Source organism: Hemiscyllium ocellatum, chromosome 21 (genome assembly GCF_020745735.1).
Source record: "Hemiscyllium ocellatum isolate sHemOce1 chromosome 21, sHemOce1.pat.X.cur, whole genome shotgun sequence".
Classification (NCBI taxonomy): domain Eukaryota; kingdom Metazoa; phylum Chordata; class Chondrichthyes; order Orectolobiformes; family Hemiscylliidae; genus Hemiscyllium; species Hemiscyllium ocellatum.
Genome location: NC_083421.1, coordinates 19,060,194 through 19,086,508, shown reverse-complemented (window position 1 = coordinate 19,086,508; position 26,315 = coordinate 19,060,194). Strand labels below are relative to the sequence as shown.

General features: G+C 44.3%; 1 protein-coding gene across 1 annotated transcript in view; it reads right to left on the bottom strand.

The window, feature by feature from the left end:
- LOC132825630 (sodium-dependent phosphate transport protein 2B-like) overlaps nt 1–26,315 on the bottom strand; it is a 49,382-nt gene that overhangs the window by 21,137 nt on the left and 1,930 nt on the right. Inside the window, exons 2-9 of the mRNA XM_060840996.1 lie at nt 23,940–24,056; nt 23,726–23,854; nt 21,458–21,601; nt 20,744–20,855; nt 10,982–11,177; nt 8,331–8,426; nt 7,396–7,513; nt 6,548–6,715 (exon numbers count right to left, since the gene is read on the bottom strand). Coding sequence (XP_060696979.1) covers nt 6,548–6,715; nt 7,396–7,513; nt 8,331–8,426; nt 10,982–11,177; nt 20,744–20,855; nt 21,458–21,601; nt 23,726–23,854; nt 23,940–24,056 — 1,080 coding nt within the window. The remainder of the gene's footprint in view (nt 1–6,547; nt 6,716–7,395; nt 7,514–8,330; nt 8,427–10,981; nt 11,178–20,743; nt 20,856–21,457; nt 21,602–23,725; nt 23,855–23,939; nt 24,057–26,315) is intronic.

The window sequence follows — 26,315 nt, the reverse complement described above, 5'->3', positions numbered from 1 at the left end:
GACTGTGTTAGATCAATACAGACAGAGTCAGTGTGTACTCACAGTGTTAGAATAATACAGACAGAGTGAGGACATACTCACTGTGTGAGAGCAATACAGACAGAGTCAGTGCATACTCTGGGTATTAGAGCAATAGTGACAGAGTCAGTGTATATTCACTGTGTTGCAGCAATACAGACAGAGTCAGTGTGTACTCACTGTGTTAGAGGATTACAGACAGAGTCAATGTGTACTCACTGTGTCATACAAATACAGACAGAGTCATTGTACACTCACTGTGTTAGAGCAATACAGACAGAGTCACAGTATACTCACTGTGTTGGAGCAATAATGTCAGAGTCAGTGTATATTCACTCTGTTAGAATAATACAAACAGTGAGGACATACTCACTGTGTTAGAGCAATAATGACAGAGTCAGTGTGTACTCACTGTGTTATACCAATACAGACAGAGTCATTGTACATTCACTGTGTTAGAGCAATACAGACAGAGTTGGTATATACTCACGGTGTTAGCGCAATAATGACAGAATCAGTGTATACTCACTGTGTTAGAGCATTAATGACAGAGTCAATGTGTACTCACTGAGTTACACAATACAGACAGAGTCAGTGTATAATCACCTTGTTATAGCAATAATGACAGAATCGGTGTATACTCACTGTGTTAGAGCAATTCAAACAGTCACTGTATACACACTTTGTTAGAAGAATACAGGCAGAGTGAGGACATACTCACTTTGTGAGAGGAATACAGACAGAGTCAGTGTATACTGACTGGGTTAGAGCAATACAGACAGAGTCAGTGTGTACTCACAGTGTTAGAGCAATACTGATAGAGTCAGTATATACTCACTATTTAGAGCAATACAAACAAAGTCACTGTATTCTCACTTTGTTAGAGCAATAATGTCAGAGTCAGTGTATACTCACTGTGTAAGAGGAATACAGACAGAGACAGTGCATACTCACTGTGTTAGAGCAATACAGACTGAGTCAGTGTGTTCTTGCTGTGTGAGAGCAATACAGAGTCAGTGTGTACTCACTGCGTTACAGCAATACAGCCAGAGTCAGTGTGTACTCACAGTGTTAGAGGAATACAGACAGTCACTGTATTCTCGCTGTGTTAGAGCAATAATGTCAGAGTCAGTGTATACTCACTGTGTTAGAATAAAACAGACAGTGAGAACATACTGACTGTGTTAGAGGAATACAGACAGAGTCAGTGTGTACTCACAGTGTTAGAGCAATACTGATAGAGTCAGTGTATTCTCACTGTGTTAGAGCAATAATGTCAGAGTCAGTGTATACTCACTGTGTTAGAATAATACACACAGAGTGAGGACATACTCACTGTGTTAGAGCAATACAGACAGAGTCAGTATGTACTCGCTGTGTTAGAATAAAACAGACAGTGAGAACATACTGACTGTGTTAGAGGAATACTGACAGAGTCAGTGTGTACTCACTGTGTTAGACCAATACAGACAGAGTCAGTGTGTGCTCACTGTGTTAGAGCAATACTGACAGAGTCAGTGTGTACTCACCTTGTTAGAGCAATAATGTCAGAATCAGTATACACTCACTGTATTAGAGCAAAGCATACAGAGTCACTGTATACTCACAGTGTTAGAGCAATACAGACAGAGTCAGTATATACTCACTGTCTTAGAGCAATACAGACAGAGTCAATCTGTAATCACTGTGTTAGAGCAGTACAGACAAGTCAGTATATACTCATTGTGTTAGAGCAATACAGACAGAGTCACGGTATATTCACTAGGTTAGAGCAATACTGTCAGAGTCAATATATACTCACTGTGTTTGAGCAATACTGACAGAGTCAGTGTTTACTCACTGTGTTAGAGCGACAATGACAGAGTCAGTCTGTACTCACTGTGTTGGAGCAATACAGACAGAGTCACGGTATACTCACTGTGTTAGAGCAATAATGTCAGAGTCACTATAGCCTCACTGTGTTACAGCATAATGACAGAGTCAGTGTATACTCACTGTGTTAGAGCAATACAAACAGAGTCAGTGTGTACTCACTGTATTACAGCAATAATGACAGAGTCAGTGTGTACTCACTGTGTTGGAGCAATACAGATAGAGTCAGTATATACTCACAGTGTTAGAGCAATACAGACAGAGTCAGTGTATGCTCACAATGTTAGAGCAATACAGACAGAGTCAGTGTGTATTCACGGTGTTAGAGCAATACAGACAGAGTCATTGTATACCTTTATTCCTCTTGAAGGGTGTTTGCCTGAAACGTCGATTTCGCTGCACTTTTGATGCTGCCTGAACTGCTGTGCTCTTCCAGCACCACTAATCCATAATCTGCTTTCCAGCATCTGCAGTCATTGTTTTTTAACTTTTATACTCACTGTGTTAGAGCAACAATGACAGAATCATTGAATACTCACTGTGCTAGAGCCTTACGGAAAGAGTCAGTGTATACTCACTGTGTTAGAACAATAATGACAGATTCAGTGTGCACTCACTGTGTTGGAGCAATAATGACAGAGTCAGTGTGTACTCACTGTGTTATACCAATACAGACAGAGTCATTGTACATTCACTGTGTTAGAGCAATACAGACAGAGTTGGTATATACTCACGGTGTTAGCGCAATAATGACAGAATCAGTGTATACTCACTGTGTTAGAGCATTAATGACAGAGTCAATGTGTACTCACTGAGTTACACAATACAGACAGAGTCAGTGTATAATCACCTTGTTATAGCAATAATGACAGAATCGGTGTATACTCACTGTGTTAGAGCAATTCAAACAGTCACTGTATACACACTTTGTTAGAAGAATACAGGCAGAGTGTGGACATACTCACTTTGTGAGAGGAATACAGACAGAGTCAGTGTATACTGACTGGGTTAGAGCAATACAGACAGAGTCAGTGTGTACTCACAGTGTTAGAGCAATACTGATAGAGTCAGTATATACTCACTATTTAGAGCAATACAAACAAAGTCACTGTATTCTCACTTTGTTAGAGCAATAATGTCAGAGTCAGTGTATACTCACTGTGTAAGAGGAATACAGACAGAGACAGTGCATACTCACTGTGTTAGAGCAATACAGACTGAGTCAGTGTGTTCTTGCTGTGTGAGAGCAATACAGAGTCAGTGTGTACTCACTGCGTTACAGCAATACAGCCAGAGTCAGTGTGTACTCACTGTGTTAGAGGAATACAGACAGAGTCACTGTATTCTCGCTGTGTTAGAGCAATAATGTCAGAGTCAGTGTATACTCACTGTGTTAGAATAAAACAGACAGTGAGAACATACTGACTGTGTTAGAGGAATACAGACAGAGTCAGTGTGTACTCACAGTGTTAGAGCAATACTGATAGAGTCAGTGTATTCTCACTGTGTTAGAGCAATAATGTCAGAGTCAGTGTATACTCACTGTGTTAGAGCAATAATGTCAGAGTCAGTGTATACTCACTGTGTTAGAATAATACACACAGAGTGAGGACATACTCACTGTGTTAGAGCAATACAGACAGAGTCAGTATGTACTCGCTGTGTTAGAATAAAACAGACAGTGAGAACATACTGACTGTGTTAGAGGAATACTGACAGAGTCAGTGTGTACTCACTGTGTTAGACCAATACAGACAGAGTCAGTGTGTGCTCACTGTGTTAGAGCAATACTGACAGAGTCAGTGTGTACTCACCTTGTTAGAGCAATAATGTCAGAATCAGTATACACTCACTGTATTAGAGCAAAGCATACAGAGTCACTGTATACTCACAGTGTTAGAGCAATACAGACAGAGTCAGTATATACTCACTGTCTTAGAGCAATACAGACAGAGTCAATCTGTAATCACTGTGTTAGAGCAGTACAGACAAGTCAGTATATACTCATTGTGTTAGAGCAATACAGACAGAGTCACGGTATATTCACTAGGTTAGAGCAATACTGTCAGAGTCAATATATACTCACTGTGTTTGAGCAATACTGACAGAGTCAGTGTTTACTCACTGTGTTAGAGCGACAATGACAGAGTCAGTCTATACTCACTGTGTTGGAGCAATACAGACAGAGTCACGGTATACTCACTGTGTTAGAGCGACAATGACAGAGTCAGTCTGTACTCACTGTGTTGGAGCAATACAGACAGAGTCACGGTATACTCACTGTGTTAGAGCAATAATGTCAGAGTCACTATAGCCTCACTGTGTTACAGCATAATGACAGAGTCAGTGTATACTCACTGTGTTAGAGCAATACAAACAGAGTCAGTGTGTACTCACTGTATTACAGCAATAATGACAGAGTCAGTGTGTACTCACTGTGTTGGAGCAATACAGATAGAGTCAGTATATACTCACAGTGTTAGAGCAATACAGACAGAGTCAGTGTATGCTCACAATGTTAGAGCAATACAGACAGAGTCAGTGTGTACTCACTGTGTTAGAGCAATACAGGCAGAGTCACTGAGTTCGAGCAATAATGACACAGTATGTGTATACTCATTGTATTACAGAAATACAGACAGAATAAGTGTATACTCACTGTGTTAGAGTAATACAGACAGAGACAGTGTATACTCACTGTGTTAGTGTAATACAGACAGAGTCAGTGTGTACTCAGTGTTAGAGCAATAATGACAGAGTCAGTGTATGCTGTGTGTGTGACAGCGGTTCTGACACTGTCAGTATATACTAACTATGTTAGTGCAATAATGACACAGGGATTGTTTACTCAGTCTTTATAAGATATAGGAGCAGAATTAGGCCATTAGGCCCATTAAGTCTGCTCCCCCAGTCAGTCATGGCTGATTTGCTCCTCACCCCATTTTCCTGCCTTCTCGCCATATCCCTTCAACCCATTACCAATTAATAATCTGTCTAATTCCTCCTTAAATTTACTCACTCGCACAGCATCCACCACACTTTGGAGTCGCGAATTCTCAAATTCCCAATCCTTTGGGAAAGTAGTTTCTCCTCAACTCTGTTTGTAATTTGCTCTCCCTTATCCTAAGACTATGGCCTCTTGTCCATGAATTCCCCACGTCTTTTCTATTTAATTCTCACCTTTTATCATCTTGAATATTTAATTGCCCCTCATTCTACTAAATTCCAGAAAGTAAAGGCCTAATCCGTTCAATCTCTCCTCGTACGACAAACCACCTCATCTCTGGGATCAATCTAGTGAACCTCCTATGAGCTGCCTCCAATATCACTGCATCTTTCCTCAAATAAGGGGACCAAAACTTTGCACAATACTCCAGGTATGGTCTCACTAATACCTTGTAAAATTGCAACAATGCTTCCTTACCTTTATTTATATTAGCCATGAAAGCCACCATCGTATTTGCTTCCTTTATTATCTGTGTTCCTGCATGCTAGTTTTCCATGAGTCATTAAAGAGTACACCTAGGTCCCTCTGTACCAGAGCACCCCGAAGTCTCTCCCAATTAAGATAATTGGTCGCCTTCTCTTTTTTCTGCCCAAATACATGACCTAGCCCTTACCCATGTTAGACTCCATCTGCCACAATTTGGCCTACTCTTCTAACCTACCTATATCCATTTGTAAGGTTCTTATTTCCTCACTGCAATTACCCCTAATCTCAAATGATCCAAACCTGTGAATTAAACTTTTGTGCAGCACGTATCAAATGCTTTCCAGAGGTCCAGATAAATTACATCTACAGCATCCCCATTACGCACCCTGCTTGTTACTTCGAGTAACTCTAACAAATTAGTCAAACATGATTAGTGCAGTACCAGCAGTGTAACTATATACTCACTGTGTTACAGCAATACTGACAGTGTCTGTCTCGTACAAAACCAGCAAAAATACTCACAATATCACTATAACACCCATAATATTAGTATAATAATTATTGTGAAGACTCTGCGAGTATTAAACTGACAGTTTCAACCTTACTTTTGCATTGTGAGTATTATATGGAGACTGAGTATTTATCCGGCCTCCAATTATACTGATATTGTAACTATCATGCAGAATGTGAATATTACATAGATATATAAGTATTATACTGACATTAAATTCTACAGATGCTGGGAGTAATATACTGATACTAAGTATGATGCAGAATGTGAGTACTGTATGGACAAATGAGTATTATACTGACACTAGAATTAATACATTAACACAGTAATTATTATACTGACACTGAAGCTAATACACTGACACTGTAACCATTATACTGACACTGTAACTATTACACTGACACTGTAACCATTATAGATACACTATAGCCATTACATTGACACTGTAACCATTATACTGATGCTGTAACTATGACATTGATATCATAGCTTATACACTGACACTGTAACCATTACAGTCACACTATAACCATGACACTGACAATATCATATTGACACTGTAACTATTATATTGACACTGTATATTATACTGACACTGAGTAGTACTCGTCACTGCACTACCATGACATTCTGTGTATTATACTGGCTCTATTATATGACTGTAATTTTTTAAGTATGTTCTAAGGGATGGGTTGCACAGTTATTGGACATACCTGTATTGAACACTTTTTTCATCACTTGGGCCATCCTTCCTTTCAGAGCTGAATTCAGCAGCTTTACAATGAGGACCAGGCAGATACACAGAACAAACAATGATGCTATAAGCAGGATGAACCCAACTGCAGTATCTGATAGGGTTGTGTTCACAAACAAATGGTGACCTGTCAGAAAATACAAAGAGTTTGCAAAAGAGGGTTAGGCATTTGGTGATAAATTAGGTACAAATGTCTCTCGCTGTTGTATCTATTTGGTGATCACTCAATGAGTTCCAGTGCCTGTGTGTCATAAACTACTGTGACCACTGATCAGTTTAAACAACATGTTCCTTTGTTTCTTTGTTTGAGGCAGAACAGTCCTCACAGCCAGGATTTTAAAAACCCAAACATAGCATTCTACTTTAGATGGGGTTCCATGATCAGCAGGTAGTCTACATAGAGGTAAAAAACAATGACTGCAGATGCTAGAAACCAGTTTCTGGATTCAGGCTCACTGCCTTTATTTCTGAGGAAGGGCTTTTGCCCGAAACGTCGATTTCCAAAGCACTTTGGATGCTGCCTGAATTGCTGTGCTCTTCCAGCTCCACTGATCCAGAAGTTAGTCTACATAGCCTACAAATGGCTACGTAGTCACAGCTAACCTGGTGTTTTCCAAATTGTTAATCTTATAGGGTCCTGCTCTGTAATGCTTTTGAGATTCTTTCCCTGTTTGATTCCATTATTATGCTCTTAGAAAACATTGGGTTAAGAAGAATGATTGAATTTACATCATGAAAATCAACATTGAATCTGAAAATTTGCCACATTTCCTGCAAATGCTCCAGTGGGGTTTGTCTGTCACTTACACAGCTGCAGGTTCTGGGTCTCTGTGCTGTTTTTCAGTGCGATGGTTCCATTCCCTGTATGAAAGCAGTGTAAAACCTCGCACTCAGTCTGATTTGTCACTGATTCATTTTTCAAAACCTATTGACAGACAGAAAAACGTGAGCCTTGCACCACTGTGACATGTCATTGGTATTTGCCAGTATTGTGTAATTGTTAGGGTTCTGGCTATTGAATCAAAACTTCTTGGGTTCCTAGATGTACACTGGTGTAAACTCCTTGCTGGCTAGACATGACAGAGTGCGGCACTGTCAGAAGGACTGGAACTTATTGCATCAAAGGCAATCTCACTGATCCAAAATGTTCTCTAAACTGTTTCCCAATTGTTGCAATTGAAAGAGGCATTACAGAGTGAGTGCTGCAGTGTTGGAAGGTCAGTACTGAGGATTAGTGCAATGTTGGGGGCTGGTACTGAAGGAGCACTGTGTTGATGGAACTTCAGTACTGATTTGACAGGAGTAGAGGTGCAGTGTTGAAGGGCCAGTACAGAGGGAGTGCTGCACTGTCAGACGTCAGTGGTGAGAGAGAGTCGCGCTGTTGGAGGGTAGGTGCTGAAGGAGTGCAGCACTGTCAGAGGATCAGTGCTGAGGGAGAAATGTACTGTCGGAGGGTCAGTGCTGAGGAAGCAATGCGCTGTCAGAGAGTCAGAGCTGAGGGAGCAATGCGCTGTCGGAGCGTCAGTGCTGAGGGAGTGCTGAAGTATTGGAAGGTGAGTGCTAAGGGAGTGCTGCACTGTCAGACAGTCAGTATGAGGGTGTACCGCAGTACTGAGAATATTGCATTATTACAGCAGCAGCACTAGGAGTGCAGCAGTGTTGAATGTGCAGGCTTATATGCTGGCACTCATATGAATACTGATATGTAAAAAAATGTAGGGTTGTCGAAAATTCTGACTCACTGTTAGGTAATTAAATTTGCACCACTTCTGGATGAGGCTCTTATTCCTGGCCCCTGTTTCTCCAGTTGCAATGGCTGCAATCACTGACTGATCCAACTGCAGAGTAAATAACATTGTATTAGCAATGACAGCTCATCCTGTCTCCAAACGCCCAGTTGATAGATGAGAAAAAAGAGAAATCATAACAGCTGGCCAAGTGAACCCGGAACCGTGAGGGAATAGTAGCCTGGTTAGGAAGGTTAGATCACTTGGGAGAGCTTGACAGCTGGAGACAACATTGTCTTGATGGTAGGAAAGAGGGAACACAAGGTAGAGACAATGAGGACTGACTGTAATGAGGAATGAATGTTTCCTTAGGAATATGGTGCAAGCAGTAAATTTTGGTAATTTTTTTTCTTCTCAAGCTACAGTTTTGATTAGCAATTAGACTCTGGCTCAGAATTTTAAAGCCACCAGCTAGTTAAAAAGTCAGGTTTGACAGAAATTGCTTTGCATTCGCAATTCTGTCAAGGCATTAAAAGTGTTTAGGTTATAGGTATTAAATAGTGTAATTAGAAGCTGGATTAGGAGTTGAAACTTGGGTGTGAATCATTAGCACTCAATAAAATCTGAGTTTGTGGCCACACAGTGGGGGAACCGAAAGCAGGAATGTGTGTGACAAGGAGCGAGGGCTGATTTGGTGCCGGTGAGAATTTGTATCAGAGGGCAGAAAGAGGAACTTTGTCAAAAAAAATTGTTTATTTAATATATTTTTCTATTCAACTCTTTCAGAGATATTATTACGTAGCTCTGGAGCAAGTGAGACTAGAAGCTGGGCCTCCCAATCCAGAGGTAGAGACACTGCCACAAGAGAGTCCAGGAAACAGCTTTATCTTCATTTAACCTATTTTGCCGATAAACCTATTCAGAGGCATTATTATGTCTCCCTCTGGTGGATCTTGAAACCGCGGCCTTCTGGTCCAGAGATAGGGACAGAACCACTGCATCGCAAGCCGATCCTAAGAATCTACTTATTTTTTCTTTTTTTCCAATTCTCCCCCCACACTAACCCCATGACAGCAGTAGTGCTTATTTTTCCCCAGCCCCCATGTTGTGTGCGTGCAGGTGTCAGACACAGTGAAAAACAACGAGTGTGCAAATCTTTATCCAGTTTCCACCACCAGGAAGAAAGGAAACACCCGAGTGGTCAGTGACAAGCAGTGCCCTTCTCAGAGGGCAATGCTGTGTGATCAAACAGTGAAGGGGAGGATAGCGATTAAATCAAAATAGAGTTGGAGGGGGAAATAATACACTCCACTCCCTGTGGCGCCCACCTCTCTCTGAACAACTCCAGGGTGTTGGTGGAGACCGCGTGCTCCTTCTCCAAAGACACCCAGGCTCTGACATAACCCCGGAAGAGGTGCAGGCAGTTGGCTCTCACAACCCCCTCCATGGCCCACTGCTTGGACCTGTTTATGACCAGTTTGGTTAGGCCCAGGAGCACACCCAAGAAACTACTTCTTATGGCCCTTGTTCAGCCTCTAACAGGTAATGGTTGTACAAAGATATTAACCAGATTAGATTTCCTATAGTGTGGAAACAGACCCTTCGGCCCAGCCAGTCCACACCGGCCCACGGAAGAGTAACCCATCCAGACCCATTTCCCCTTGACTGATGCACCTAACACTATGGGCAATTTAGCATGGCCAATTCACCTGACCCGCACATCTTTTGGATTGTGGGAGGAAACCGGAGCACCCAGAGGAAAACTATGCAGACACGGGGAGAATGTGCAAACTCCACACAGTCAGTTGCCTAAGGCTGGAATTGAACTTGGTCCCTGGCTCTATGAGGCTGCAGTGTTAACCACTGAGCCACCGTGAAGCCCTATGTCAACAGGTCAATGATTGGCTAGAATGTTTTAAGAGTTAATCCGTCCAATGCTACTAGAGAAATAAGCACTGCATTAAATGTTTGGCTTAACTTGTTAAATGACTTAGCCTAACTACATATAAGAGGATGAGTGATATATCTAAACTTGGAGCCTAATTTGTTGCTAAAATACAATCAGGATGGCAGTACCACAGGTGTGTAGCAGCACAGGGCTTGTGGAGATCAGTGTTACCTGAAATAGCCACACTGATGGTCAGTGTTTGTGACCTGAGTAACCTTGGCTCTGAGTTGGTTAACTAGAGTTCGAGCAACACTGCAATGGGCAACATTAGCAGGAACTTTGATCCAGGAAGTGGTCACATTGCTTAGGTTCAGGACTTCAGATTTGGTCTGTTGTTACAGACAGGGAGGGTGTGACTGTGAGTGAAGGAGGTTCCGAGACCCAGGAGAGTGAAATGGTTGTCATCACACCTGAGCAATGTTCCACCGGGTTTGAGGACCTTGCAGCTTGTGTGGCCAACAACAAAGATGAACAAATTGGTGCTGGCCACGTGCGTGTAGGGATCTATTCAAGTACCGTGTGTAAAAGATAGGAGAGGAACTTGGAGTGGGAGAGGATGGATCCAGACCAAGGAAATAATCCCAGAGAATGAAGGAATGGCTGAAATATTAAACAAATCCTGCAGGTGCGCCTCAGAATGAGTCTCCCTCAGAGTTTTGATCCCTCTGAATGTAGGTACCTCAGTTTCTGAGTGTGTGTGGGGAGACAGCACACGTACCTTGATGATTAGCTGAGTGAAGGGCTCTGTGATGACTTTCAGGATGTCTGGTGCAGTCTCTCCGGACTGAATGTTGAAGCCTTCGATAGAGGCCTTGCTGACATGGTACAGAAAGCCAGTGCCAATCTCAACCGGAAGTAAGACAGCAACTGTCATCCAGTTAAATATCCCATGTACTGCTGAACCCGCAAAGGCTCTGGGGAGAGAACAGGAACGTGTCATAGCAGGAATTTTAATCTTCTGAGTTTTCTTTTCCAGATCGTTGACTGTCTGTTACAAGAAGAGAGAGAGACGAATTAAGATTGAACGCGGCAATAACGGCCAAAGAGTTAGCATGAGAACAAGCAGGATGCTCCGAACACTCTCCTGCAGAGACTTGCAGCTTCTATTTGCACAAACCAGAGACTTTGAGTTTAAATCCCAAACAGCCTATGAATTTGTAGTTGTTTTCTGAATTAGAAAAAAACAAAGAAAATTCCAGCACCGGAGCAGGCCTTTCAGCCCTCCAAGCCTGTGCTGATCCAGATCCTCTGTCTAAACCCATCACCTATTTTCCAAGGATCAGTATCCCTCTGCTCCCTGCCCATTCATGGATCTGTTGTGATACATCTTAAATGATGCTATCATTCCCGCCCCTACTGCCCCTACCATCTCTGCAGGCACCCATCACCCTCTGCATGAAGAACCTTCCACATATATCTCCCTTAAACTTTTCCCCTCTCGCTTTGAACTCATGACCTCTAGGAATTGAGTCCCCCACTCTGGGTAAAAGCTTCTTGCTATTCACTCTACTGACCTGCATTGCCACCTTCAGGAAACAATGGACCCGAACACCCAAATCTTTCTGTACATCAACTTTCCCCAGGACTTTTCCATTTACTGTATAGTTTGCTCTTGAATTGAGTCTTCCAAAATGCATCACCTCGCATTTGTCCGGTTTGAACTCCATCTGCCATTTCTCTGCCCAACTCTCCAATCTGTCTATATTCTGCTGTATTCCCTGACAGTCCCCTTTCACTATCTGCTGCTCCACAATCTTAGTGTCACCTCCAACCTACACCTTCCTCCAGATCATTTCTGTATATCATAAACAACAGTGGTCCGAGCACAGATCCCTGTGGAACACCACTGGTCACAGGTCTCCATTTTGAGAAATTCCCTTCCACTACTACTCTCTGTCTCCTGTTGTCCATCGAGTTAGTACACCCTGGACCCCATGCGACTTCACTTTCTCCATCAGCCTACCGTGGGGAACCTTATCAAACGCCTTATTAAAGTCCATGTATCTACATCCCTTCCCTCATAAGTCAACTTTGTCACCTCTTCAAAGAATTCTATAAGGTTTGTAAGACATGACCATCCCTGCAAAAAACCATGCTGCCTCTCACTGATAAGCCCATTTTCTTCCAAATGGGTATATATCCTATCCCTCAATATCTTCTCCAGCAGCTTCCCTACCACTGATGTCAGGCTCACCCATCTATAATTACCTGGATCATCCTTGTTACCCTTCTTAAACAAGGGGACAACATTAACAATTCTCCAGTCTTCTGGGATCTCACCCATGTTCAAGGATGCTGCAAAGATATCTGATAAAGCCCCAGCATTTCCTCTCTCATTTCCCTCAGTAACGTGGGATAGATCCCATCCGGACCTGGGGACTTGTCCACCTTAACGCCTTTTAGAGTACCCAACACTTCCTCCCTCCTTATGCCAACTTAGAGTCATAGAATAGAATCCCTACAGTGTGGAAAAGGCCCTTCGGCACAAGTCCACACCGACCCTCCAAAGAGCATCCCTCCCACACCCACTCCCCCACCCTATTATTATACATTTACCCCTGACTAATGGACTAAACCTCCACATCCCTGAACACTACGGGCAATTTAGCATGGCAATTCACCTGACCTGCACGTCTTTGGACTGTGGGAAGAAGCTGAAGCACCCAGAGAAAACCCACGCAGACACGGGGAGAACATGCAAACTCCACGCAGACAGTTGCCTGAGGCTGGAATCAAACCCGGGTCCCTGGCGCTGTGAGGCAGCAGTGCTAACCACTGAGCCACCATGCCGCCCAGAGTGACCTAGAGTAATCAAAGATCTATCCGTAACCTTAACATCTGCCATGCCCCTCTCCTCGGTGAATACAAATGGAAAGTACTCATTAAGAGTCTCACCCATTTTCTCTGACTCCACACATAACTTTCCTCCTCTGTTATTGAGTGGGCCAACCCTTTCCCTTGATATCCTTTTTTCCTTATACACAATCCTTTGGGATTTTCCTTAACCCTGCTCACTAAGGATATCTCATTACCTCTTTTAGCCCTCTTAATTCCCATTTCAGATTGGTCCTACTTCCGTGATAGTCTTAGTCTCGTAATTTCACCTCTCATCCATAGTTCCCTAATCTTGCCATTTCTCTCCCTCATTTTCACAGGAACATATCTCCTCCAGAACTCTAATCAACCTCTCTTTAAAAGCCTCCCACATGTTGAATATGGATCTCCCTTCAAACAGCTGCTCCTTCTACATTCCCCAAGTCCTGCCGAATTTTGGTCTAATTGGCCTTCCCCCAATTTAGCACTCTTCCTTTAGGACCATTCTTGTCTTTGTCCATGAGTATTCTAAAACTTATGGAATTGTGATCACCGTTCCCAAAGTAATCCCCTACAAGAACACCAACCACCTGGCCTGGCTCATTTCCTAATACCAGGTCCAGTGTAGGCCTTTCCCAAGTTAGACTATTTACATACTGCTCTATAAAACCCTCCAGGATGCTCTTTACAGGTTCTGTTCCATCCAGATCTCTGACACTAAGTGAATCTCAGTCAACGTTGGGAAAATTAAAAACCCCTATCACCACCATCCTATTGCTCCTACATCTTTACATAGAACATAGAACATAGAAGGATACAGCGCAGTACAGGCCCTTCGGCCCTCGATGTTGCGCCGACCGAATCCTACCTAACCTATACTAGCCCAATAACTTCCAAATGCCTATCCAATGCCCGCTTAAATGACCATAAAGAAGGAGAGTTCACCACTGATACGGGCAGGGCATTCCATGAACTCACAACCCGCTGTGTGAAGAATCTACCCCTAACATCGGTCCTATACCTACCACCCCTTAATTTAAAGCTATGTCCCCTAGTAACACCTGACTCCATTAGCGGTAAAAGGTTCTTAGTATCTACCCTATCTAAACCCCTAATCATCTTATATACTTCTATCAGATCTCCCCTAAACCTTCTCTTCTCCAATGAGAACAGCCCCAAGTGCCTCAGCCTTTCCTCATAAGATTTTCCTACCATTCCAGGCAACATCCTGGTAAACCTCCTCTGCACTCGTTCCATAGCTTCCACATCCTTCCTATAGTATGGCGACCAAAACTGCACACAATACTCCAGATGAGGCCGCACCAGAGTCTTATACAACTGCAACATGACCTCAGGACTCCGGAACTCAATTCCTCTGCCAATAAAGCCCAGTACACCATATGCCTTCCTCACAGCACTATTTACCTGGGTGGCAACTTTCAGAGATCTGTGTACATGGACACCAAGATCCCTCTGCTCATCCACACTACCAAGTAGCCTACCATTAGCCCAGTAATCCATCATCTTGTTATTCCTACCAAAGTGAACGACTTCGCACTTAGCTACATTGAATTCCATTTGCCACATTTCCGCCCAGCTCTGCAACTTATCTATATCCCGCTGTAACCTACCACTTCCTTCCTCACTATCCACAACTCCACCGACTTTTGTGTCATCCGCAAACTTGCTTACCCAGCTTTCAAGTCCTTCCTCTAGATCATTTATAAAGATAACAAAAAGCAATGGTCCCAAAACAGATCCTTGTGGTACACCGCTAGTAACTGCGCTCCAAGATGAACATAATCCATCAACTACTACCCTCTGTCTCCTTCCAGCCAGCCAATTCCTAATCCAAACCTCTAATGTATCCTCAATGCCATACCTCCGAAGTTTTAGCATTAGCCTACCATGGGGAACCTTATCGAACGCCTTACTAAAATCCATATACACAACATCTACTGCTTTACCCTCATCCACTTCCTTGGTCACCTTCTCAAAGAACTCAATAAGGTTTGTGAGGCACGACCTGCCCTTCACAAAACCATGCTGGCTATCCCTGATCACGTTATTCCTACCCAGATGTTCATAAATCTTATCCCTTACCATTCTCTCTAAGACTTTGCCCACCACTGAAGTCAGACTCACTGGCCTATAGTTGCTAGGGCTATCCCTACTCCCTTTCTTGAACAACGGGACCACATTCGCTATCCTCCAGTCCTCTGGTACTATTCCTGTTGACAACGACGACATAAAAATCCAGGCCAATGGCTCTGCTATCTCCTCCCTAGCTTCCCATAGGATCCTGGGAGATCATTTCTATGATCTCTCTACATATTTGTACCTCTATCTCACATTCTCTGCCGGGGGGCCTGTAGCACAATCCCAACAGAAAGGAACTTAAGGATGGTATCAGTGAAAGTGACTGTTGAGTTATTGTAAAAATCCAACTGACTCGTTCAAGTCTTTTTGGGTGTGAGGGCTGCCACTTAGGGCATCACGGTGGCTCAGTGGTTAGCACTGCTGCCTCGCAGTGCCAGGGACCCAGGTTTGATTCCAGCCTCAGGCTACTGTCTGTGTGGAGTTTGCATGTTCTCCCCGTGTCTGCGGGGTTTCTTCTGAGTGCTCCGGTTTCCTCCCACAATCCAAAAGATGTGCAGATCAGATGAATTGGCCATGCTAAATTGCCCAGAGTGTTAGATGCATTTATCAGAAGGAAATGGGTCTGGGTGGGTTACTCTTTGGGCCGAAGAGCTTGGTTCCACACTGTCGGGAATCTAATCGCCCAATGGATTATTCCACATCCTAACATTCTTGACTGTCTCTGATGTTGTCTTAGTCACTCCGAGTGTCTAATAAATACTGGCAAATATTTTCTTGAATTGGGGTGACAGTATGAGGAGACTCACCCCGAGGATGGTCTGTTAATGAGGTTGGGGTTATGTGCCTGTGGAAAGAGGGAGCTGGACAGAGACTTCACACAGACACTCACGGCTCCTTCATTCACTGTCTGATGTGGTAAATGAAGCTCACATACAAAGATAACAATATCCTGACTTAGAACAGGAGCAAGTCATTAAATAGAATTGAAGGGGGAAAAAATACACTCCACTCCCTGCGGCGCCCACCGCTCCCTGAACAACTCCAGGGTGGAGACCGCATGCTCCTTCTCCAAAGACACCCTGTGCCTTTTCCACCGTTCACCAAGAGCAAGGGCGATCTGTTAGGTTCAGATTCTACACCCTATCTACCGCAAACAAGATTCTATTCACCCCTGTCACAAATATTCATGTCTCACCTCTGCTTTCGTGTGAGGCGGAGAGTTCCAAAGTCTCACAAGAGGCTGAGACAGAAACTGTCTCCTTGCCTCTGTCTCAAAAGGGCGACCCCTAATTTTAAGTGTCCCCTAGTTTTGGTGTTACCCACAAGAGGAAACATTCTTTCCACATCCACCTTGTCAAGACTATTCAGGATCTGATACACTTCCATTTAATTATAGGCGGCGTGGTGGCTAACTGGTTAACACTGCTGCCTAACAGCACCAGCACAAAGAACAGAGGAAAATCACCTATACAATGTATTCAAAAGAACGGCTACCCAATGAACACAGTCTGCTGATTTCTCAGCAACAAACCCAAACAAGCAGACAAAACATGTCCAGAAACCCTACATCAAAGACACCTCGGAAATTACTGCCAGACTACTCAGACCCCTTGGCATCATGGTAACCCACAACCCTGCCAACACACTAAAACAGCAGCTAATAAACTTGAAAGACCCTATACAGACAACAAGCAAAACTAATGTCATTTATAAAATACCTTGCAAGAACTGTAACAAACACTACACTGGACAAACAGGCAGAAAGCTAGCCACCAGGATACATGAACACCAATTAGCCACAAAAAGATATGATCCACTCTCCCTAGTATCTTTACATACGGATGAGGAAGGACACCACTTCGACTGGGACAACACATTCATCCTAGGACAAGCCAAACAGAGACACACAAGAGAATTCCTAGAAGCGTGGCATTCCAACTGGAACTCTATCAACAGACACATTGACTTGAACCCCATCGACCACCTCCTGAGAAAAAGAACAGGAAATTTCATCACTTCAGGAAATAACATCACCAACCCAAGGAAACCTAAACCCATAAATAAAAAGCGGGCCATACCACTAGTGCTTCATCCGGATGATGTTACCTAGTGTGGTGACAAAATATCTGAAAACGAACCTTCCAGTTCAGCGAGCAAACTTACATCCAGCACCAGAGACCTGCATTCAATTCTACCTCAGCCACAATCTGTGTGGAGTTTGTATGTTCTCCTTGGGTTTCCTTCAGGTACTCCAGTTTCCTCCCACAGTCCAAAGTTATGCAGGTTAGGCAGATTGTCCAGGCTAAATTGTCCCATAGGGGCCAGGGATGTGCAGGCTAGTTGGATTAGCAATGGGAAATGCAGGGTTACGGGGATGGGGTGGATCTGTGTGGGGTTCTCTTTGGAGCGTGAGCATGGACTCAATGGGTCGAATGGTCTGCTTCTGTACTGTAGGGATTCTATGATTGAAATCACCCCTCGTTCTTCTAATAAGCACAGTCTGTTCAACCTATTTTCATAAGATAACTCACCCATTCCAGATATCAGTCTAGGAGAAAGTGAGGACTGCAGATGATGGAGATCAGAGCTGAAAATGTGTTGCTAGAAAAGCGCAGCAGGTCAGGCAGCATCCAAGGACCAGGAGAGTCGACATTTCGGGCATGAGCCCTTCTTCAGCCCTGCCCGAAGAAGGACTCATGCCCGGAACGTCGACTCTCCTGATCCTTGGATGCTGCCTGACCAGATATCAGTCTAGTAAAGCTCCGATACATGTACCTCCCTCCTTAAACAGAGGCCTAAACCACACACAGTATTCTGTACACACTGTGGTTTCCCCAATGCCCTGTGTTACAGAAACATGGCATCCTTGGTTTTATGTAAAATTCCTCTTGTGGTTAGGAGTAGCCTACCATTAGCTCATTGAATTACTTCCTGGAGTTGCATACTAACCTTTCGCAACACATACGCTGAATTACCTACATCCCTCTGCACCGTAGAATTCTGAAGTCATTCTTCATTTAGGTAATATCTTTATTCACCTTGTCAAAATGAACAATTTCCCATGTTATCCTCCATCTATCAGAGTTTTGCCATTTAACCTATCTATATCCATTTGCAACTTCCTTATGTTTTCTTCACAATATACCTTTCCCATAACTTGGTGTCACTTGCAAATTTAGTTACCATGCCTTCACTTCTTTCATTGATGTAAATTGTGAGGTCCCAGTACAGAGCGGGAGTCCATCCTGTCACATCCTGTCACATCCTGCCAATCGGAAAGGGAAACTATCTCAGTGTACTCTGTTTTCTGCCAGCCAGTCAGTCTTCTATTCATGTTGGATTTTAGATTAGATTCAATTCCCTACTATCCGAACAGTAACCCACCCAGACCCATTTCGCCAATTCACCTGACCTGCACATGTTTGGATTGTGGGAGGAAACCAGAGAACCTGAAGAAAACCACGCAGATACGGGGAGAACGTGCAAACTCCACACAGACAGTCGTCCGAAGCTGGGATCGAACCTAGGACCCTGGTGCTGTGAGGCAGCAGTGCTAACCACTGAGCCACCGTGCCACCCTCCACCATGAAATCCCAGTTTGCACAAAAACCTTTGATGTGAAGGTTATGTTTAAGTGTCCCTCATCTGAAGGGGAACAGATCCCCTCACTGTACTGATGTGAAACAAACAGAAACTATACCACTCTGCTACAACTCACTGAGATCCATCCCTGGTTTGTGCTGGGCTTGGGGAACCCAAACTAAGGCCCACAGAATCACAAGGCATAGAAGAGGCCATTCAGCCCATTGAGTCTGAACCAACAAAGCTACTCTAAATCTGAACTAACCCCACTTCTTAGCACTTGGCCCAGAGCCTTGACATTGTCATCCAAGTGACATTTAAAGGTTGTGAGGTTTCCTGCCTCAATCATTCTACCAGGCAGTGCATTCCAGACCCCCACAACACTCTGGGGGAAAACATTTTCCATTATATCCTGTGTAAACCTTCTACCTTTCACCTTAGGGGCGGCACGGTGGCTCAGTTGTTAGCACTCCTATCTCACAGCACTAGGGGCCGGGTTCGATTCCAGCCTCAGGTGACTGTCTGAGTGGAGTTTGCACATTCTCCCCGTGTCTGCGTGGGTTTCCTCTGGGTGCTCCGGTTTCCTCCCAAAGTCCAAAGATGTGTAGGTTAGGTGAATTGGCCATGCTAAATTGCCCGTAGTGTTAGTGCATTAGTCAGAGGGAAATGGGTCTGGGTGGGTTACTCTTCGGAGGGTCGGTGTGGACTTGTGGGCCCCAAGGGCCTATTTCCACACTGTAGGGAATCTAATCTAATCTTAAAATGATGCCCTCTTGTTATTGACCCTTTGATGAAAGGGAATCGTTGCTTCCTTCCCATCCTGTCTATGATCCTCTTAATCTTTTGGACCTCTATTAGGTCACCCCCTCAGTCTTCTCTGCTCCAAAGAAAATGACCTGTCCCCCCACCTTCAGGGAATCTGTCATCAAGCATCCCCCAAGATCTCTCAGGACAACCACCGTCATCACTGAGTCACAGAGTGACTGAAGCTGTGCCCCACTTGGCAAAGACAAGTTATCGCCGATTCCGCAGTCACCTGACACCCAAGGCCTTGTGAATCTCTATCCCCAGAAAATATTCTTCCCAATCCCCTCCCCAGGGATTCATCTGTTCCCTGTGGATTCCTGCCTAAACTGATGGGATTCTAAATTGAATGGACCTGAAGCTTGGACAGGTCCTACAAGGGGTGTGGGTGACTGCAGGGAACAGAACAAGGAAAGAGAGAGAGAATGGGGGAGGGGAAGAATGTAGAGGGTAGGAAGCTGAGGGAAAGTATTTAAAATGATCCTTACATGCAGAGGCACATTGAGGGACAGCTGACAAACCTGCTCTTGACGGGCAAGACTATCATTGAGATAAATTCACGGAAACTGCATGGGGACACAAGGCATGCGGATGAATGTTTTTTAACAACATGAGGAGGCCATCATTCTGCCCTCGAGCACTCTCTCATCATCTCCCCAGAACCAAGGGCACCACCTACAATCTCCCACTGAACCCCATTCTCTCCAGTTCAGGGCCACAGCCTGACATACCATCACCTTCTGTCCTGGACAGGGCCTGTTCCTCAGAGTCCTCAGCGAGGCCTCCACATGATCAGAATTTCCAGCGTTTTCAATCACCCGTCACCCTCTCTGCAGGGACCTTGCTCCATGTGGACCACACGATCTGCAGGTCAGGTTCAGGTGCCTGATTTCCTGTCGGTTGGTGACCAGTTCAGGCCCTGGCTCATTGAACCGTCTGCCCAATGGCAGACTGAACAACGAATTGAATCCAGAGGGAGCAGTTTGGATATGAGGCGATTCCTGGATGCCCAGAGCAGGGACGGACAAATGGAATGTTCCTACGCTACCTCAGTATGCCGTCAGAGTCAGTGCTTGAGAGGAATTAATTAAACCACAAATCATACATGTCAGTGCATAAGGAGGGATGTAATACTCAGACGCCAACAGTTAGAAAGTGAATATAGATCTGTATGACCTACCTCCTGAACACATTACGTTCTCCAGACTGAGCTAAGGATACCAAGGTGCTGGTCACTGATGTTCCCACATTGACCCCCATGATAATGGGAATGGAAGCCTTGACATTGAGCACTGTGGAAGAAAGGCATTGTTTAGAATGCACCATGGTCACACCCTCTTTCTCCACCTCTCATCTCGGGCAGTGCGATGCAGCACTCGCTGCGCCCCAGGGATTTGGGGTGTGGGGTGGGGGGGTGGGGCAGGGTCAGGAGGGGGATCAGAGAAGATGTGATACAATGCCAGCCAGTTCAGTCCCACCTTCTCAAGGCAGCTTTGACAGTGACTTCCATTCACATCCCCAACCAAACCCAACACAGAAAGCAGCCACAAGCCCTGGGAGGGCCAGAACTGAGTTAGTGCTCAGTAGGTTAACCTGATGGGTGGAGTATATGGTGGGAGACAGTACGCCCCCACCCAAGCTGTGGGAGGAGACTAAACTTGCTATAGTCAAACCAGTCAGAACATTCTGGAGTTTATTTCAAATCCGTACATGTCAATGAACACGGAGGGATCTAATACTCAGACTTTCTATCACATGTTTGTCCAAAAAAGATGCAAAGTCAAGGTGTGCCCTATACCAAGTGGGCACAATGCAGGGGAGACCTGGGTGAGTACCAGACAGAGTGTTCACTGTGAGAGGGGGTACGTATCAGAGGGCAGACGGTCATACTTACAGCCCGAGGAGACCATGCTAACCACGATGGATGAGGATGTGCTGGAACTCTGTACCAGAATGGTCACCAACACTCCCAGCATCAGGCCAGCGATGGGGTTGGCCAGGATTGTGTTATCACCAAATATGTCACCAGCCATCTTCCCTGAAGAAAAATAGTGACAATTTACATCAGCAGTTAACAACACCCAGTAAAACCAGTGAATGACACGCTCTGGACTGGCATTAGAACATAAATCTAGAACAGGCCCTGAACCTGGGATTGCTGCAGTCATTCTGATTCTGTAATACTCTGCTTTCTCATTCTTCCTGTCAAACTACACATTTTTTTCATAGAATCCCCACCATATGGAAACAGGGTATTGGGCCCAACAAATCCACAGTGACCCTCTGAACCCACCAAGACCCATCCATCTCCCACTCTACATTTGCCCCTGACTAATGCATCTAACCTACACATCCCTGAACACTATAGGTAATTTAGCATGGCCAATTCACCTAACCTGCACATCTTTGGATTGTGGGAGGAAACCAGAGCACCCAGAGGAAACCCATGCAGACACGGGGAATTTTGTCCAATCAACTAACCAATCAACCTCCTCAAATTACAACATCCATCTTTGAGTCAAAAAAGGAATAGCCAATTTGGGAGTGGGGAGGGAGGATGGAATAAGGGTCACGGGGCAGGGAGAGGAGCTGGAGAATCAGGGACAGGGAGCTGATTCTCAGCTGTGACCATCACCCTACCCTCAACCTGCTCTCCCCTTGCCTGGTGCACAAATTGAACAGGTCCAGGGATCTCCCCCCATATCAACCCACAGTGAAACAGGCCGGCTCCTTCCTCTCAGGCCTGGTGCTGGGACCCTGGAACACTGACGCCCTTATATGGTCATTAAATGACGCCTTATTTGGCCGTGGCATAGGAAGGTCAGCCATCTTAATTTCAGAGGTGGTTGGAAATGGGCAGAATCTCCCTGCCTGACTACTTGCCACCTTTTCTCAGTGGGGGAGTGAGTGTAGAAATGGTGTGTGTTATATGCACAGTGGGCAGACACTCCTGTGGAGGTGAGGAGGGGTGGGGGTGGGAGGGGTGCAGACCCTTAACTGTCTCATATCTGTCATTCAAATGCTGAAACTACCTCACCTCAGTCCTGATCTGCTTTGTTAAGGCTAGTGCAGATTTGAGTGCAGGAGCAGGAATGTTTTGCTGCAGTCGTTCCAAGGCTATGCTATAACCACATCTGAAATAGTGTGTGTGTGCACTGATTGATTGATTTACTGTCACGTGGACTGAAGTCCAGTGAAAAGTCCAGTTTATGAGCTGTACAGGCAGATCATAGGAAGCAAGGATGTACAAATCATAGGGTGTAGAAAACCTAGAGACATGCAGGTTATGTCACACAGGGCATGCGCTAGGCAAAATCAATATTAACAAGTCCAAGGAAAGATGTTCTGGCTAAAGACAGAGTGCAACAAAGATTTACCAGTCTGAATCCTGGGATGACAGGACTCACATAAGAAGAGAGACTGGATCAGTTAGGATGATATTAGCTGAAGTTCAGAAGAATGAGGGAATCTTAATAGAAATCTATAAAATCCAAACAAGACCAGACAGAGGAAATAAGTTCCTGGTGAGTGGGGAGTCCAGAAACAGGGTTCACAGTCTAAGGATATGGGGTAGGCCATTCAATACTGAGGTGAGACAGATTTCTTTACCCAGAGAACAGTGAGCCTGTGAAGTTCTCTAACACAGAAAATGACTGAGGCCAAATCATCGAATATTTTCAGGAAGGAGTTGCATATAGTCCATAGGGCTGATGGGATCAAAGGGTAATGGGAGAGAGTGTGAACAGGGTTCTGTGCTTAATGATGAACCATGGTCATATTGAATGGTGATACAGGATAAAAGGGCCAAATGGCCAACTCATGCTTCTATTTTCAAAGTATCTATATTTCTAATCGCTCATTCAAGATTCCGGTAGACAAAGCGAAGAGACTGAAATCACCAACCTGTAGTATTTCTCCTGGTTTGGACCCCAATCTCTCTTCAACCTGAGTACAATGAACCCTCCCATTACCCAGTGCCATAGGCCTCAGGCTCTGGGCTCTAGGCCCCAGGCACCAAGCTCCGTGCTCCGGACCCCAGTTTATGGATTCTGATGAACACCACCCCATGCACACGCACCCTCCCATATGCGCCCTCCCCCCACCCCACCCCCACCCCTGGGGGGGCAAAAGGAGTCTCCATGCCATTCTCAGATTCAATTACCTCCAACTAGTTGAAATGCTGAACTGAGGACATCAAGAGAACAAACAAAGACGTAAAGAAAGGTAATGAGCAGAATGATCATGGCAATCCTTTTCAAGACTTGTTTCACCTTTCCAACGCGATCCAATTCTGTAAAAGGACAAAACCAACATGAAGGAATGAGCTGGAGGGTGAGAGTTGTTTGATAAACAGTTAGGACAGAGAGTTTGTTTACCGCTCCATCGGGGTCCCTGGCTCTCGAGCTGGGGAAGTGCCCACGGATCATCCTCCACCTCCTCCTTCACACCGTTATCCTCCAGTCGGGCAGTATCAGCTACTGTTACCACATTCTCTGTCACAAAACAGGGAGAGAAGTGCTATTTTTTATTTCAGACTAGCTAACGGTTTGACACAATTACAATCCACTTAGGAAAGGGCACTGATTCTCAAGTCCCACCAATCCTGAGGTCACCACAAAAGTTAATGATTTAATCAACTTTTAGAAAGTTGGACTGTGTGTGTTGGAACTACATTAACAGAAAACATTGACCAGCTTCCTGTACTTAACAATGACTACTGTTTATTACAAATTAACAAATTTTAATCAAAGTAAATAACTGAACTATCAACGCATGGTTCTACTAACAAAATCTCTTAAACTCTTTTAAAACCTTTACTCTCACACTCACGCGCACACACACACACACACACACACACACACACACACTTTCTCTCACTCACTCATTCTCAGAGACAGACACAGACAGACTAAAAAAACATTGGTTTTATGGATGGAGGTTAAAATGACTAAAAGACACAGTTCAGTAGGACTAGTCCACAGGGTTCATGGGGATATAGGTAAGTGATAGCCTAGTGTTATTAATGCTAGATTTATCAATTCAGAGACCCAGATAATGTTCTCGGCGCCTGGGTTTAAATCCTGCTGTGGCAGATGTGGAATTTGAGTTCAATAAAAATCTAGAAATAAGATCTGATGATGATTATGACGAAACCACTGCTTATTTGTCAGGAAAAACCCACCAGGTTAATTAATTGGTTTTAGGGAAGGAAATCAGCTGTCCTTACCTGATCTGGCCTACATGTGACTCCAGGGCAATAGCAATGTGACTCTGAACTGCCCTCTGGGCAATTAAGGATGGGCAATAGATGCCGGGCCTAGCTAGTGGCACCCATATCCCATGAATGAAGTGGGAAAAAGGAGGCACGGGGTGATTGGTACACAAAGCACAAAGTCTCTTAGGTACTGATTAACAGCAACAACTTACAACAACAATTGATGAAGATGATTGGCCTTCCTTCAGGCTTCATGCATTTGTATCCCTGGGTATTATGGGCAATTTAGCATGGCTAATTTACCCTAACCTACACATCCCTGGGCATTATGGGAAATTTAGCATGGCTAATCCACCCTAACCTACTCATCCCTGGGCATTATGGGCAATTTAGCATGGCTAATCCACCCTAACCAACACATCCCTGGGCATTATGGGCAATTTAGCATGGCTAATCTACCCTAACCAACACATCCCTGGGCATTATGGTAAATTTAACATAGCTAATCCACTCTAACCAACATATCCCTGGGCATTATGGTCAATTCATCATGGCTAATCCACCCTAACCTACACATCCCTTGGCATTATGGGCAATTTAGCATGGCTAATCCACCCTAACCTACACATCCCTTGGCATTATGGTCAATTTAGCATGGCTAATCCACCCTAACCTACACATCCCTTGGCATTATGGTCAATTTAGCATGGCTAATCCACCCTAACCTACACATCCCTTGGCATTATGGGCAATTTAGCATGGCTAATCCACCCTAACCTACACATCCCTTGGCATTATGGTCAATTTAGCATGGCTAATCCACCCTAACCTACACATCCCTGGGTCCTATGGGCAATTTAGCATGGAGAGACACACAACCTGCCCTTCCAGCAATCCACAGGCTTCACGTTATATTGTTTCCACTCACAAACTGTTTAGTCACTCAGGAACCAATCAGAGCATTGTTCTTGGGCTGATGGTCTTTGGCATCTATGACTGGTCACAGCTCAATGTTGCTGGTCAAATCTCATTCTATAACCAGACGGTGCTATGTTGTATACAAACAGCTCCCCCAACCGCTTGAACAAAGCAGCAGTGTAAACACCACATACAATGAGTTTCAGCAACTTATTTTAAAAAGTGTATCAATTCCTTCCATAACCCTGGGGTTTTTAAACAGTCCTTCTTTTTCATTTCGGTCCACAATCAAAAATGCAGAAAAATACAATGATCTGGCCTTTGCTGCACAAATGAGTTATTTACAGGATAGTAAGAAATTAGTGAAGAAAATACAAACATCACAATGATAGAAAAAGTCAGGTTTGCTGCAAAAAGTTCATTTGACTTCACAGTACCAACATTCAGGAGGCAATTTAGCCCATTCTGCCTTTACTGGCTCTTTGTCCTATTTCTCTGTTATTGTCCCATCCTATAGTGCTAGAATAAAGAATGCATCAAATGAGAACAGGACAGATCAGTTTGGATTGAGCCTGCTCCACTATTCAATATGAACCTTGTTAACCTTTTACTCTGACTC